Here is a 16,587-nt window from a genome sequence, read left to right on the forward strand (position 1 = left end):
CCTTTCTACCACTATCCATCGAGGCGAGAAGTCGACAATTTAAGCTTTTATTTTCAAAATCACCACTCTTTCCGGTCTTACTGTGACTCTGGGTGACTTGACGTCGTTAAGTTTCCACTTTCTCCTTTGGAAATCTGACAAACAATTAAACAGGCAACTTGGCATTTATCCCTCTGAGTATCCAACCATTTATTTACACAATCAGCAGCTTTATTAAATATTTACTTGGCTGATATTAAAACAGTAAAAAACGTTTTGCTCTCTGCTCGATCCAAGATCCTGGAGACAACATGTCCAGTATTCACATTTGTCACTTCAGATGGGATTCTTATTAGGTTTTATATATATATATATATATATATATATATACTTTTTTAAAAATAAATCTCTAATTTTTGAGTTAATTTCAGGGTTATCTGATCACAGGTATAAAGCTGCCACCTTGTGGATGACTTAAACGGCAAAATTAAAAGTACAAAAAATAAAAGTACTCATTATGCAAAATGGCCCATATTACAATAATGTAGTAGAAACCCTGGTTTACAGCAAAACTCAGCTACAGGAAACCAACCCCCCACACTGTGGAGAATCACCAACTGGCTGATGACCCGAATGTGTTTTACTGTAGGTTTGACATGCCCACATTCACACCCCTCACCAGCTCCGACATCAAATAACCACCTACACCCTCTGCCACCCCCTCACCCCTCCCCACTGACCCCCCGTCTGCACTAAGGATCTGCGAAGAGGATGTGTGTCGGCTCATTCAGAGACAGAAGACCAGGAAGGTACCAGGACTAGACAGCGTGTCACCCTCCTGCCTGAAAGGCTGTGCTGACCAGCTGGCCCCCATTTTCACCCAGATCTTCAACTGATCACTGGAGCTGTGTGAAGTCCCGTCCTGCTTCAAATGCTCTGCAATCATCCCAGTACCCAAAAAACCCTCCATCACGGGATTAAATGACTACAGGCCTGTCACCCTGACATCTGTAGTCATGAAGTCCTTTGAAAGACTGGTGTTAACCCACCTGAAGGACATCAGAGGACCCCTGCTGGACCCCCTGCAATATGATGCAGTCAACATGGGACTGCACTACATCCTGCAACACCTTGACTTTCAAGGGACATATGCAAAGATCGTGTTTGTGGACTTCAGCTCACCGTTCACACCAAACTCACCCAGCTCACTGTCCCAGCCCCCACCTGTCAGTGGATCACAAACTTCCTAACAGACCGCAGGCAGCAGGTGAGGCTGGAGAACATCACATCCAGCACCCGGACTATCAGCACTGGTGCCCCCCAGGGATGTGTGCTCTCCCCACTGCTCTTCTCCCTCTACTGCACCTCAGGAGACCCAACGGTCATCGGACTCATCCAGGACGGTGATGAGTCTGCATACAGATGGGAGGTTGAACAGCTGGACAGTGGACGTCGGGAGAAGCACCCCCTCACCATATCTAACAACACGGTGTCTGCTGTGGAAACCTTTAGGTTTCTGGGATCCACACGCTCCCAGGACTTAAAGTGGGCGTCCAACATCGACACAATCATCAAAAAGGCCCAGCAGAAGAAGGTCAACCTGCCTCAGGAGCTGCTGATCCAGTTCTACTCTGCAATCATCCAGTCTGTTCTCTGCACATCCATCACTGTCTGGTTTGGATCGGACAGGACAGGAACAGACCACAACGGACGGTCAGGAGAGCAGAAAAGAATCATTGGTGCAGACCTGCCCCCCATTCAGGACTTATACATGTCCAGAGTCAGGAAACAGGCAGGAAACTTCACTGCAGATCCATCACACTCTGGTCACAACCTGTTCCAACTTCTCCCCTCTGGCAGGCGCTACAGAGCACTGTACGCCAAAACAACCAGACACAAGGACAGTTTCTACCCACAGGCCATCACTGATGAACTCTGATGAACAGTTCACCAGTCACATAGTGTCAGGAACAATCCCTGTGCAGAAACCCTGTGACACAAACATCCACTGTACCTGTAAATTTATCTCACTGTTTATGTAAATATTATCACTGCTATCTCTGCACGCTGTACATACTGTCATATCCACCTAGCTCATGTATATAAAGCAACCTGTTACATTATCATATTTATTTCAGCACCATTTGCACTCTGCAACATTACACTAATTGTCTTACTGTTTACAAATATTACTGTTGTTTTTTGTACTTTAAAAAAAGTATCTATATTGCACATAGTAGCTTAATGTTTGTTTACCTCGTTGAGCTTGTTGTCCTTGTTTTTAGCTGTATGTATGTCTATTTCTGTGTAAGTACAATGAGCGCAACCAAAAACCGGAGTCAGATTCCTTGTATGTGTACACATACCTGTCCAATAAAGCTTATTCTGATTCCACTAGCCTATATATACTGCTGAGTAGCTTGTGAATTTCACCAATGGATCAATAAAGTCTTATCTTTAGCCATAATAATATCATAATTTATTTGTTGATTATATTTTGTATTATTAATCTGAATCTGAAAAGTAACTGGTAAGTAGGTTGTCAGATAAATGCAGTGGAGTAAAAAGTATAATATGTCCTTCTGAATTGTAGTAGAGTAGAAGCATAAAGTAGCAGAAAATGGAAATACTCGAGTAAAGTACAAGTACCTCAAAATTATTCTTAAATACAGCACTTGAGTAAATGTACTTAGTTACTTTCCACCAGTGGCCACAACCATCATCCCAGGTCAGAGTATGATTCAGGTCATTTATAGATTTTTTAGGCTCATTGGTCTTCGTCATCACCGCTGTTAATCCTGCCCGCTCATTGGACACAAGGTAGGTGAGTAGAGAAACACAGGAGCTTGTGATTGCTCAGCGTGTTGTCAATCAAGACATCCATCATAGAAAAATAGTTAAGAACAGGCATGAAGTGAGAAACACTGTGGGATAAAGAAAGGTACATCTGGAACATGGGGGTAAAATATCAGCTGTCATACATTCTTCTCTTTTCCTTGAAGTGCAACGTCAAAACTGTGTAATTATACACAATGTGTATTCATGACAGTGCTTCACATCAATTAATGGTTAATAAATGGTAAATTAATCATCTACAGGCTGCAGAGCATCTGGACCAACATGTATTTACCAACAATTTATTAACATTAACAACCACAGACTTCATAGATTATTGTAAAAACCCTTTATTAAAGGGGCAATTCACCCCAAAATCAAAAATACATATTTCTCCTCTTACCCGTAGTACTATTTATCCATCTAGATTGTTTTTGTGTGAGTTGGTGAGTTTTGGAGCTATCAGTCATAGAGATGTCTGCCTTTTTTTAATAAATTGGAACTATATGGCACTCGATCTGGTTTTATTGTGGTTACTGCCTAGTTACAAGCCAGATTTCACAGGTTTATAGTTTTATTTTTAGAGTGCACCATTCTTATGAATTTTGACATTGCTCTCAGAAATAGGGACCCTTTGTACAAACAATTAAATTATATACAATTAAACAATACGTTAACACAGTAGTTTATAGGTTGGTTGTTTCTAATTAAATTTTAACACATCTTTCATTTTAGAATGAATGCATTATCCTACTTTTGCGTTCCCTCGCAACACTTCTCTTCTTCCATTCCTTCAGAGCCATATGTCTGTTTCTGCTCAGCTGCTCCCAGCGCAACACAACAGTATATCAGCTCATTGAATTTTACTTTGAATTTGGCGTTAAGTATGATCATATAGTAATACTGCTCAATAGGCGTGCATGGTTATGCTATTAGTGAAAGTAAAATTAAACAAATTCTTAGATCAAGAGGTCTCTCCAGAAGAAAGTAATCTGCATGCTGCTGCACTCTGTTCTGTACTTTACCCCAGAGAGGTTTCACTGAGGAAAAGGAGATGTCTCCAGAGGTGGAGTTACAGAAGTGCAGTTGAATCTACCTCATAAAGCTAATGTGCTGTCGCCTATTGCCTATATGTATGAGTCAAAAAAAGCAACAAACAAGAAGGTGACTGACATGCTGCCAACAGAGTCTGTGGTTCTGTCACAGAAAGAGCAGACAGCAGAGATCAGAATCAGAAATACTTTATTGATCCCCGAAGGGAAACTCTTTGTTACAGCAGCTCGCCTTTACGTCAGTGCACACAGGAGAAAGTACTAGCAAAAAATATAATACAATACACTATAAAACTATAAAAACAGGTCAGAAAATAAATTAAGTACCAGGTGGGTATAAGTATAAGATAAAATAAGTGTTAAAGTAAAATTAAACAATACATCAGGAATGCAGACCAAATGCAGAAGGCCTGTTGCTATAAGTGTGGAGCAATAATTGATGTTCCTTATGGGCATCATATAAGGTGAGGGGTCCATAAACAACGATACATGCATTAACTTAAGAATCTCCACACTACCTTCCATTACAAATAGACATATGGCTCAGAAGTAGTCCTCAAAAACGTTCTCGCCGTGACCTTTAGAGGGCTCCGTACTTTTAAAACGGCTTGTGGTTTCATTTTAATATGTTGCAGGCTCATTTATTGAGCCTGTTTACACAGCGGCCGTGACAGGCTACATATTAATATTGGGTTTGTTTTTGAAGCTGCGGTTGCTTATTTGTCTCGCGAGAGTTGGCAGCACTGGCTGTCGGACCTGTCAATCACGGTGCCCTTGCCGCCTACTTCCGCCCCGTTTCAGAGGCAGTGTACTCTTCGATTGTTTATGTTACGAGCGCATTAATTTGACCTTAATTCACAGGTATATTTAATTGAATTTTGTTTAAATTTTCATGTCAGTGTCTGTGTTGATAGTGGTAGCTAATCTCTGCTGCCCACCCTCCAGCTAACGTTTTAACTCTATGTAGCAGCGATGCTAACGATTAGTTAGCTAGCCAGCTAGCTAGCGAAAGCCCTCAGAGCTTCAGACAGCGAGCTACAGTAGAAAGAAAGTAGTTGTTTTTTTAAAATTCATAGCATGCACTAGGTAATGTTTGGCTTTAACGACCACCGCCAGCTGCCCTGCTTGGTGTAACGAGTCTGTGCTGTTGCAGGTAGTGTGTTTGGCTGTCTGTGGTGCTTGGAGAGAGGCTGGGCTGCAGGGACAGGCCGATGGTGGAAACATGACTTCTGAGTAACTCATAGTTACTTTTTCTGCTCAGTATGAACAGCGAGGAAGAGTTTTACGACGCTGAGACAGGTGAGACAAGCTGACAGAGGTCTCATATAGTTAAATATACTTGTTTCTTGTAGGACTTTCCACAAGAATATGGAGTAGCCATAACCCCACCCGGAGTAAAAAATTGGCCGTAAAAGCCCAAATTTGGTGGCCTCTGGCACATTCTAATGCCATTATAACATCATATACACTGATCTTAATTATTGCATATATTAATGAGTTTGCCTAGCCTGTCAGTCTGTTGATTTCCACTACACTAGTTTCCTTTTGGGTGGCTGCTTTCCTCTCCCTTTTCTTCTCTATTGACATACTCCACACCTATGGGCAGTAAGCAGATCTGTGATTTAAGAATGAACTTTGTCACTTTGTTAGACACAAAGCAGGAGAAAATCACTCAACGGCAGGGTAACCAAAATTGTAAACCATGGATAAAATGTATGATGTGGAAAAACATATATTATTGATCCTATATATTACTGCAGGAAGTTCCATTACATCATATTTTGTTTTTAGACATGATTTGGGGGCATCTGACATTAGTTTGCATTATTGGTCAATGGCAAAAAATACAAAAGCGTTCCAGGACATTTTAAACTGTAAAATGACAGTGTGAGGCTGAGGCATAGCCTACATTTTCCTCACATGACATAGGCCAGTTACTTAGACAACATTGTTTGGTTTAGAGTGTGTTTGCATTGCGTTTTACATATGACTCTGCTGTAAAAAAGCGCAATGTAAATAAAGACAATTCATTTGTTTGTTCATTTATTAAGCCCATAAACATCTGTGTGGCTTATATGGAGAATGCAGCGCTTTCAGTGGACTTTTTAATGCTTACTGCACAGTCGTCAAGTTGCTGCCACCGTTGTTTTCCGAAGTAGCCCGTCAAATGAGGATGTTCCCTGTCTGTGCAATCAATGCAGTTCTTAGTGTGTTGTCATCAATTATTTTGCTAATATTTGTCAAACGCTGAAAACGACTCTCCGCTCTCTACTAGACAGGACGTCTTAGCTGAGCAAGCACACACAAACATTCACATAGAGCATGTGGGGGCAGCACTGATACGAACAGACAGGCAAGTTTCTCTGTCATCATGCTCGCATTGTTTTGAAGCTCAGGCTAGTGGTTGTAAAATGTACATGCATAGCGAATCAGAATCAAAAAACTATTTTATGTGAATCAAAATTAATATAATAAAGTAGCCAGCTGGACTTAAAGGTCCAGTATGTAACGTTTAGGAGGAGCTATTGGCAGAAATGGAATATAATATTTCTAAGTATGTTTTCATTAGTGTATAATCACCTGAAAATAAGAATGGTTGTGTTTTCATTACCTTCACAATAAGCCGTTTTTATCTACAGAGGGAGCCGCTCCCCTTCCATGGAGGTCACCATGTTGCACCGCCGTGTTTCCACAGTAGCCCAGTACAGACAAACCAAACACTGGCTCTAGATTGGGCCGTTCGCGTGTTTCAAGGCCACCGTAGTTTCTCCTACATGCTTGGAAGGGGAAGGTGATGCAAACGATATTCAAATGGTTGCAAACTGCTAGATGCCACTAAATCCTACACACTGTATCAAGTCGATCAGTAATTAGTTACTTTCCGCCACTGACATTATACAAGTTTAAAGTTATAATGAGGTCAGCAACCATCAAAAGAGCTAATATGCACATTGAAACTCCTCTGTATCATCCTGTTGTGTATTTGTGCCTTTAATCCGACAGCCGGTGCTTATGGAAAACTTTGTTCTTGTGCCCAAATTATTGAACGTGTCTTTCCTTTCTTCCCTCACCCTCCTCTTGTCTCCATCAGGGCTGGAGTCAGATGATTCCTGCGAGGTCAGTTTTAAAGATGCCCTGGTGTTTGACAGTAAGCAGGTGACTGATGGCAGCGCCACACAGGAGAATGGGGTTGGGGAGCGCAGGTGAGCAGTCATGCAGAAGTGTGGTATGCATGTCTGTATGGGGTGAAGGAGGATGAGGGTTTTATTATGCATACACTCTCACGTAGAAGCAGATAAGGCCAGTTCAACCACATTTTTAGGCTTTGTTATCTAGTAAGCACCTCCTCTGCAAAGCATTTGGAGTTACTGATGGTGTAGCTAATCAAGACTAACAAATGTCAACTTTAAATCTGGATTTTGATGTAGTACAGAACACTCCTGTCACTTCTTGTACTTAGGAGCCATCTGTTAACCGATACATTGCCAAACATTTGTCTGATTTCACATCTTATTTGGTCCAAATGTGCACCAGGAAAACCCTGCCTGCTGAAATGATCTCCAGGAACGATTACAGTGTTTGGAGTATACTGAAGAAATGCATCGGCATGGTGAGTCCTACCTGCTTCCTGACCAAACTAGAAGAACACCAAAATAGCTTAAATGAACACTATAATACAATTCATATAAAACACGTGTTTTTGTCACTCCTACAGTAAAATGCAGTGCATTGTTGTTGCATAAATGTTAAATAATATGATGCATGAGTTATTTGTGTATACATTGAATCTGATCTGGTATAAAGTTCTCCTCTGTGTGTTCCTACTTATTTACCTGCTACTTTGATCTTTTCATGTGCTCTTACAGGAGCTGTCCAAAATAGCGATGCCAGTTGTGTTTAATGAGCCGCTGAGCTTTCTCCAGAGAATCTCGGAGTACATGGAGCACACTCACCTCATCCACAAAGCCTGCAGTTTGTCTGACTCAGTAGACCGCATGCAGGTAGAGATGACCGATGTCTCTGGAGTTATGTTTTTGTTAGATTTGTCAGCTTATTTTTATTTCTGTTTGACAGGAATTTATTCTGTGTGAGCATTGTTCTAAACACACCTAGACAGAGAAATGTAAAAGCTCTTTCTCTGATTTAAGGCTGCAACTAACAATTGTTTTGGTTCAATCCTGGCTTCCCCCAGCTGCATGTCGAAGTGTCCTTGGGCAAGACACTGAACCCCAAATTGCTCCCGAGGGCTGTGCCTTCGGTGTGTGAGTGTGTGTGACTGACTTAGTTTCTGTGAATGGGGTGAATGTGATATGTAGTGTGTGAAGCGCTTTGAGTTGTCGGAAGACTAGAAAGGCACTATACAAGTACAGTCCATTTGCCATTTCGATTAATCCATTAATCGTTTGGTCCTCAAAATGTCAGAAAATTGTGAAAATTACCAATAAAATTTCCAATAAAGCATGGTGTCATCATCAGATAGCTTGTTTTGTCCGACCAACAGTCCAAAACCCAAAGATATTCATTTTTACTATCACATAAGACAAAGAAAATCTGCAAATCATCACATTTTAAAAGCTAGAATAAGGCAATGTTTGGTGTTTTTATTTAAAAATTGCTTAAATGATTAGGCTCTACTCTGATTCACTTCTCTGCCGCAGGTTGTTGCTGCGTTTGCTGTTTCGGCTGTAGCATCTCAATGGGAAAGGACTGGAAAGCCATTTAATCCTTTACTGGGGGAGACCTATGAACTTATAAGGTATTTGAGAAGCCTATAGAAGCTTAAAATTGCATAGTACAGTTTGGTCTTGATGATAGACAGACATAAATGAACCAAAATGTTTTTTAAAAATTTGTGAGTTTTGTTTTTCTTTGTTTTAAAGAGAGGACGAGGGATACAGATTGATCTCAGAGCAGGTGAGCCACCACCCCCCTGTCAGTGCCTTCCATGCCCAGTCTCTGAAGCAAGAGTTTGAGTTTCACGGCTCCATCTACCCAAAACTCAAGTTCTGGGGCAAAAGTGTGGAGGCCGAACCCAAAGGCACCATGACACTGGAGCTACTGAAGTGAGTATTTGTGTTGATATCTGCATGCTCACTGACAGGAGAGGTCCTGCCGAGTAGAGTAGTTAGTACGTCTGGCTTTTCTTGCTCACTTTAATGTTCACACCAAAACTGTAGATTAACATAACTCTGTATGAAAATGTGAAAATTCAGCAATCTTTAAAGCATTAGTTCGACTTTTTAGAAAACTTATTTGCTTTCTTGCCAAGCGTTAGATGAGAACACACACAGTTTTTGTGCGGATTAAACAACGAGATAATGTGTTAATTACTGAGCTTTAAAGGTAACAAGATCTGCATATGAGCACCTCTAGACAAAGCCATGCTAGCTGTTTCTCCCTGTTTCCAGTCTGTTTGCTAAGCTAAGCTAACTGGCTGCTGGCTCCATATTTAACAGGGAGACATGTGAGTGGTATTAATCTTCGCATCTAACTCTCGTCAAGAAAGCAAATATGGGTATTTCCCAAAAATGTCGAACTGTGCCTTTTAAAATTCTGGGAATTTCTTACAGGCATAAAGAAGCGTACACGTGGACAAACCCAATGTGTTGCGTGCATAACATCATCTTGGGAAAACTCTGGATTGAGCAATATGGAACCATGGAGATAGTCAACCACAGGTATAGTGACAAATACTTAACTGCGATATTTAAACTGGTTGGACCAGTGATTATCGACTGACATATTTGTTTTGCATTTAATTCATCAGCACTGGAGATAAGTGTGTGTTGAACTTCAGACCTTGTGGTTTGTTTGGGAAAGAGCTGCACAAGGTAGAAGGTCATATCCAAGACAAAAGGTAAGAACATGACCTCAACAACACTGATAATTACCAGTGGTTGAGATTTTCTGAACTGAAATTGATGTATTTTCTGTTGAACCAGTAAGAAGAAGCGGCGAGTGCTCTATGGGAAGTGGACAGAGTGCATGTACAGCGTGGACCCCAAGGTTTACGAAGCACACAAGAAGTCAGAGAAGAAGACGGGGGCAGAATCAAAAAAGCTGAAACAGGTGAGTGATGCTCACATTTACAGTAGATTCTGCTTTGACTGAAATCTGATGAGCGAACTGACATCTGATCTTCCACTGAAATGAAATGCTGCTTAGAGTTTGTCTTTGACATGTTTTTATCTGTCTTACAATGTGAAGTCATCTGTGATTTTTACTCATCGCTCTGAATCTGTTTCTCAAATGGTATCTTCTCCTTTCACAATAACATGCAGTGGCATTAGTAGAAGGTAAGGTAAAAGTGTATTTGATATCTGTAGTGTGCTACTGCTGTTGTCTAGTTCAAGTTATGTTCAAAGTGTAGTGTATGATTAGATCATTGCCAGCACTAATCCATAATGTCTTGCAATGACATGCATTGTTGCTTGAGAGACGTGTTGAAGTTGTGGCAACTGTAGTTCTGTGAATCACCTGTTTGCACATGTACTGTACGTACTGTAAGCTTTAATTTGGTTAGTCCATGTCTGATAATGCTGTGTGTGTGTGTGTGTGTGTGTGTGTGTGTGTGTAGGAACATAGTTGTGAAGGTGAGGAGGCAGATGAGATGCCAGAAGTTCAAGAGACTGTGACTGTGATACCAGGAAGTGCCTTACTGTGGAGGATATCGCCGCGGCCTGCTCACTCAGCACAGGTCAACATCACACACACACAAAACTCATTGTGTTTGACAACTGTCTGACAAACATGTTGAGTGCAATTCCTTCCTCATAAAACATTTGCCAAGCTGAATTTTTATTATTTAATATTTTAAATCATGCATTGTTGACATCCATGTTTGCTAGCTTGCAGTCTACTTCTACACTGCTTAAGTAAAAGCACTAATACCACACTGTAAAAAATACTCTGTTACAAGTAAAAGTATGCAAGTATAATTAGAAAATGTACTTAAAGTATTAAAAGTACAAGTACTCAAATCAGTAAATGTCTCCTGTGATTGTTATATAATTAGATTATTATTACTCATGCATTAATGTAAAAACAAGATTCTGCTGTTGTAGTTTGTTGAGGTGGAGCAGATTTTTAACTATTTCGTACAGGGCTGCAACTAATGATTATTTTCATTATGGATTAATCAGCTGATCATTTTCTCTTTTAACTGATTGATTGTTTCTGTTTGTAAAAATTCTGCAAATTGTGAGAAATTCTGTCACAATTACCCAGGGCCCAAAAGTGACACCTTTTACAATGGTTAGACAATATCTTGTCTAACCAATAGTACAAAATTTAAAGATTATTACTAATAAATTAATTGGTAAAATAAATGAATAATAAATAATTAAAAGGAAAAGCAGCAGATTTCCCCACATTTGTGAAGCTGGAACCATGAAATGTTTTTGCATGAAAAATTATTTAAACGATTATCAAAATACCTGCCAATTAATTTTCTGTCAAATATATATATTTTCAGCTGTACTTGTATACACTGTTCGGTAGTTTCATTTATAACAAAACATCATACTTCATATGTTTTTTTAATGCAAAAATCTTAATTTGTAAAGTAACTAAAGCTGTCAAGTAATTGTAGTGAAGTAAAATATTTCCCTCTGAAATGTAGTAGAGTGGAGGTATAAAGTGACATCCACCACTGATTGTGTCGGCCGCATGCACAATACAAACATAACTGTGCGTAGCTGTACCGTTACCTTTGATCAAAAACTCCACAAGGTGCCTTTTAACTGGGGCTGTAACAACTAAGAGTTGTAAGGCAGTTGTGATGATAAATGCCTGTTGTATTTTGTAATGTAGTGACTTCTAGTTCCTTTCATATCAAGTTAATTCTATATGTTTATACTTAAACAGTTGATTTATCCAATTTATAATAAAACATATTTCCTCACTTCCCTCTAGTGGTATCTGGCCATGAAGATAGTTCTGTTTTTATCTGCCAAGATTTTAAGTTATCTGTCTGAGATTTCTGCCTCCAGCCCAAATCAATATAGGTAAATCGATGTGTTGTGTAAATGTAAATCTTTTTAATGTTGTAAACTTAACAAACAAAATTCACTTCCATTCTGTTGGAGTGGAGGCAGAGACAGATATCTCAAACCTGGACACATAAATCCAAAACTATCCACATGGTTTGATACTACTAGAGGTAAAAGAGAAATTGTGTTTTCATAATTTGAGTGAACCAACCCTTTAAATGAAGAGTGGGTATCAATTTTCTTTTACTTGTAGTAAGAGCTGCTCAGACTCTGATCGGGATGAGGTTTTTTTTTTACATGTGTGTTTTGGGACATAGAGATTTATAAAAGGCAGGATTTTGTTTTTCCACATCATGTCACAAAAGTAGCAAAATATATAAAAAATTATTGGATTAGCTTATTTAACTTTAACCTCTGCTGTGTTTCCTTCTGTGTAGATGTATAACTTCACCAGCTTTGCCATGACACTAAACGAGCTGGAGCCTGGCATGGAGAGACTACTGGCACCAACAGACTGCCGGCTGAGGCCCGACATCAGAGCCATGGAAAATGGAGACATAGGTAACACCAACCTCATGTAAACATGAGTGTTTTATACAAGCTCAGAGAAGCTAAAGCTGTTCCTTCCACACACACACACACACACAACGTCATTAGCAGGGGCCACATATGAGTCTGGCTTCTTCATTCATATTTTTTGTTTTTATAGACGCAGCAAGTACAGAGAAAGAGCGGTTAGAGGAGAAACAAAGGGCCTCACGCAGGGAACGCTCCAAGGATGATGAGGACTGGTCAACCAGGTGTGTGTTTGTGAGGTTGTTTTATAAATTAGTAACTTTTCAAGGTGTATTTTCAAGAGCTTGCACATGAATCCTCCTCAGATATGCACCTCACGTTTTACATACATGTCATGACGGCAATCTTACTATGTCGGACCTAGAAGCATTTCCGCATTATTAGTTTAGTTGGATGCTGTCAGTATAGTTGCCAGAGTTGTAAAATCCCGTCTCTGAGTATTATAAATCGTTGTGCCGTGTTTTGGCGGCTGATAAGCCTTTAAACGCATGAATCTGTTACTCAAACTAGGCTTCCTGGATCATGCTTCATTGTCTCACTGGTAACTTTAAAACAACTTCAGTCTGAATGCTCGATGAACGGCTTGTGTACATTACAATAGACAGCAGAATTCACTCTCCCAAAAAATGTTAAATTAAGAAACAGATGAGATTTTATTAGAGGATTTAATGCAGCTCTCAAACGTTTTCTGTAGCAGAAAAAAGTCCCCCCCCCCCCAGCAAAAGCGGATTTCATTTTTATCAATCATTAACAATACATGTGATTGAAATAAACAAAAGATTCACGTTAGTAAAATAGCCTTGCTAGCATCAGAGCACTTTTGTTTTATGTCACCACATGAATCATATTCATGCAACTTTAGGTCTGCTCGCTCACACACACAACACACACACACACACGCAATTTGAGAACCACTGAAGCCTTCAACAGCAAAATAAGTTTTTCAAAATCCATCAGTGATGCAGCCTGATGCAGAGACCGGAAAACTACTTCTTCCTTCATATCATTACACTCCAGGTCACCACTGTTCTCATCTGTGACACGCTGCCTCTTGCGAAACAAATGCCAGATATCCCGCACGCATTGTTTCTCATTCTGTAAATATCCTGTCATGTCATGTCACGTCGACGAAGCCAGCAATGCTACATATACTATATGTGTTAAATACATAGAATAAATTAATTAGAAAATCTACACTTCTCACGTCATCACAGTTTAACTGTAACAAATATAGTCTACTTTGCAGCCGTGTCTCTTGATGATGCAAATGCTGTTACTCACACTTTCCCAGCTGAATGCAGAAAAAGCTCCTCAGGTCATGCTTTTAACATGTTCCAATGATTGTACACTGCTCATGTTATGTAACATTTCCTTTAACCCTACAATAAAAAACATGTCCTGCATGTTTTCATGTCTCTTCAGGTGGTTTCAGCAGGGAACAAACCCTCATACAGGAGCTGAGGATTGGCTGTACACAGGTGGATACTTTGACAGGAATTACACTGACTGTCCCAACATTTATTGACACAGGAGGTGCTCAGTGTGAAGATCTCCCCTCTGATAGGATTCACTTTATTTCTCAGCATCTAAGATTTGTGTCTTTGTGACGTCCAGACGCTCACTGGTACTATGTCTTTTGTGTGAATCAATGAAAAGCTGATATAAAAAATTTTATCAGACGGTTGATCGGATTATGACTGTGAACCTTGTCCATGGAAGAAATGTTATATTAAGGAGAATTTTAGAGTTTACTTACTGTAATTGTTGAAATCAAACATCTACATATGCCCTAATCATGATTCTGACAATAATAGTCCACGTGTATGTTACTCACCCGTCGTCTAGGGTTTTAAACCAGTCACCTATATGTGAGTGTGTGAGTGTGTGTGAGTGTGTGACCATGCTGCTGCTGCAGGACACAAAGCTCTGATTTCTAGAGGACATATTCTCAGTTTTAGTTCAGATACTCAACCATAATCTTACTTGTAGACGTACCACACACTTCAGTCCAGTTGCATTCAAATATCAGGGGTTATTTAAACACATCTGTTACTTTTATATATAACCTATTTGAATATTAGATGTCTATTTTAGTTAGCTGTAAACATCCCTAAAATGCCACAAGTGTGATAATTTTCTGTGAATAGAGACTTACAATAGAGATGAAAGCTGTTTATAACCATGTTTACTGGCACAGTAAACAGATATTGTTTGGTACATTATATTGTCCACTGTAATATAGATCATGTGTATAATAATTGGTGCATGCATGGTCACCAAGATAATTATTTACACAAGTTAAAGCCATAAAAACCTTACCTTCTCTGCACTAACACACATTCACATAAACGGTTAGAGCAAAGGGATATAGAGCATATTGGTTTAAAGCAGGAGGTTTTCAAAGTCTGACACGATAAGAGCCATGTTGATGGGACATTCTGAGCCTTAGTACAGTCAAAACAAGTCCTTGTATTAACTAAATTTTGGAACTACAGATCCCATAATTTGAAGGCTGTAAACAGGAAGTATAATGTTGCCACTAGTTAGCTAGTTAGTTGTTGGCTACAACTGTTGTGTTTAGCTTGTATTTGTTTACATTTTGGCAAATTGGCACCACCAAAAGTATGCCGAATTAACTATTAGCAGTTCCTGTTTGCAGCGTACCATGTATGTACAGACAAATATCACTGGATTACTTTGATACTGAAGCCAATTTTAAAACGTGATGTTTCTCAGGCAAGTTCTGGAGTTATAAGGAGCATCTTTAGTTTAGGACTGAGACTGAGACTCTTTAGTCTGAGTTGTGACTCCGGGTAGTAGGAATTTTGAGGCAAATTGCAGCTCATGTCTTCCCCTTCGCTTCACAGCTTGATAAAAACCTCTTGTTTAAAGAGATAGCTGTGTCATACTGACTCCTGATCATAGCCATTTGTCTTCTGACATGGACAAGTAACTCTGTCTGTTCTCAGAGTTTCCAGTTTGATGCCTTGAGTCATTTTTCCATCAATCAAAGCTGGGTTTTCAGACACAGCAGCAGCACATAAGACAGGACACAGTAGCCATCATACACCTATGCAAACTGATCCACCCAGTCTGCCCTCCTGAAATGTGAAAAATATAAATCAAACAGTCCTCTTTAGCTAGTAACCAATGTGTGCTTCAGACACTACAGAGGCAGTTAATGAATGTTGTGTGCTGATAATATAATTCTTACATACATACATACATACATACATACAGCAGTGTGGTTGTTAGACAGTAGAGAGATATTGCATTTTGTTTCCAAGCACTAACCTTGCATAAACTGCACATTTGAACACTCACAGTCCAATGCACATATTGTATCGTTAAAATATCCTTCGTCATGTCTTCTCCCATCTGTCCACACCTTTACTCTGAATACAAAGCACTTTGTGAGGCCTGCAGACACTCGAAGGTGCAGGTTCGGTCTGACGGTTCTTTTGATCTCATACTCTTTACCCTCTTGTTTTGTCTAGCATCTATTTGAAATTGTTTACATCATATGTTCTTGTTTTTATTTCCTCCTCATACTGTTATCCACACACAACCATATGCATACATGGCATATTTGAGAAATAAATTATGGACTATTAAAACTACCAGCCCTGTCATTGTTTGAACAATCAGATTTTTTTTTCAGTAAATCAGTTCCACACTTTAACAGCATCTTATAACACCAGTGTGTGTTATTTATACCAGTGGTTCCCAACTAAGGGGTCACAAGATGATGTATAGGATAGGAAGGAAAACAAAACATGTTTATAAAGACTTTTTAAAGACTTTTTTCTAAACTTTGCTTGTTTCTTGTGAAAAACTGGATACCTTTACCTCGCCGGGCCTCATATTCAAAAGAAACAATCTGAGAAGGGAAAACTACTCACAACTAGTCATAACATAATGCAACATTTGATTGGACATTTCATTTTACAGGGTCATAAGGTAATAAGGTTGGGAATCAACTGTAATTTAGCCTAAAACTGAGGAGTCAAAATGTATTTCCAAATCAAGGCTGGATTACGAACTGGCAAAGCAGGCAACTTCCCCAGACCACCGTGAATTTCATAATTGGTTTGTGGACATTTGATTAATTCTGACTTTGTTTGGGAATATACACCACTAAAGCACAATATCCA

The 16,587-nt window shown here is 39.5% G+C and overlaps 1 protein-coding gene across 2 annotated transcripts; it reads left to right on the forward strand.

Moving 5' to 3' along the window:
- Nucleotides 1–4,586: 4,586 nt before the first annotated feature.
- On the forward strand, nucleotides 4,587–16,053 carry LOC122882868 (oxysterol-binding protein-related protein 2-like). Of its 2 annotated transcripts, XM_044210764.1 has the most exons (14): nucleotides 4,587–4,727; nucleotides 5,020–5,165; nucleotides 6,958–7,069; nucleotides 7,401–7,476; nucleotides 7,733–7,867; nucleotides 8,525–8,622; nucleotides 8,747–8,929; nucleotides 9,437–9,544; nucleotides 9,634–9,723; nucleotides 9,809–9,935; nucleotides 10,444–10,563; nucleotides 12,295–12,418; nucleotides 12,567–12,657; nucleotides 13,856–16,053. In XM_044210764.1, exons 2-14 carry the CDS (start codon nucleotides 5,129–5,131, stop codon nucleotides 13,956–13,958), a joined length of 1,404 nt encoding a protein of 467 aa, XP_044066699.1. In that variant the 5' UTR covers nucleotides 4,587–4,727; nucleotides 5,020–5,128; the 3' UTR covers nucleotides 13,959–16,053. The 2 variants fall into 2 exon arrangements, with proteins under 2 accessions (XP_044066699.1, XP_044066700.1); XM_044210765.1 differs by lacking the exon at nucleotides 5,020–5,165 and having other exon boundaries at nucleotides 4,636–4,727.
- Nucleotides 16,054–16,587: the final 534 nt, after the last annotated feature.

Source organism: Siniperca chuatsi, linkage group LG10 (genome assembly GCF_020085105.1).
Source record: "Siniperca chuatsi isolate FFG_IHB_CAS linkage group LG10, ASM2008510v1, whole genome shotgun sequence".
NCBI lineage: Eukaryota > Metazoa > Chordata > Actinopteri > Centrarchiformes > Sinipercidae > Siniperca > Siniperca chuatsi.

Coding starts and splice junctions, on each gene's coding strand:
- LOC122882868 (XM_044210764.1), top strand. CDS start 5,129: ATGAACAGCGAGGAAGAGTTTTACGACGCTGAGACAG. Junction 9,936..10,443: donor AATCAAAAAAGCTGAAACAG/GTGAGTGATGCT, acceptor GTGTGTGTGTAG/GAACATAGTTGTGAAGGTGA. Junction 12,419..12,566: donor CATGGAAAATGGAGACATAG/GTAACACCAACC, acceptor TTGTTTTTATAG/ACGCAGCAAGTACAGAGAAA.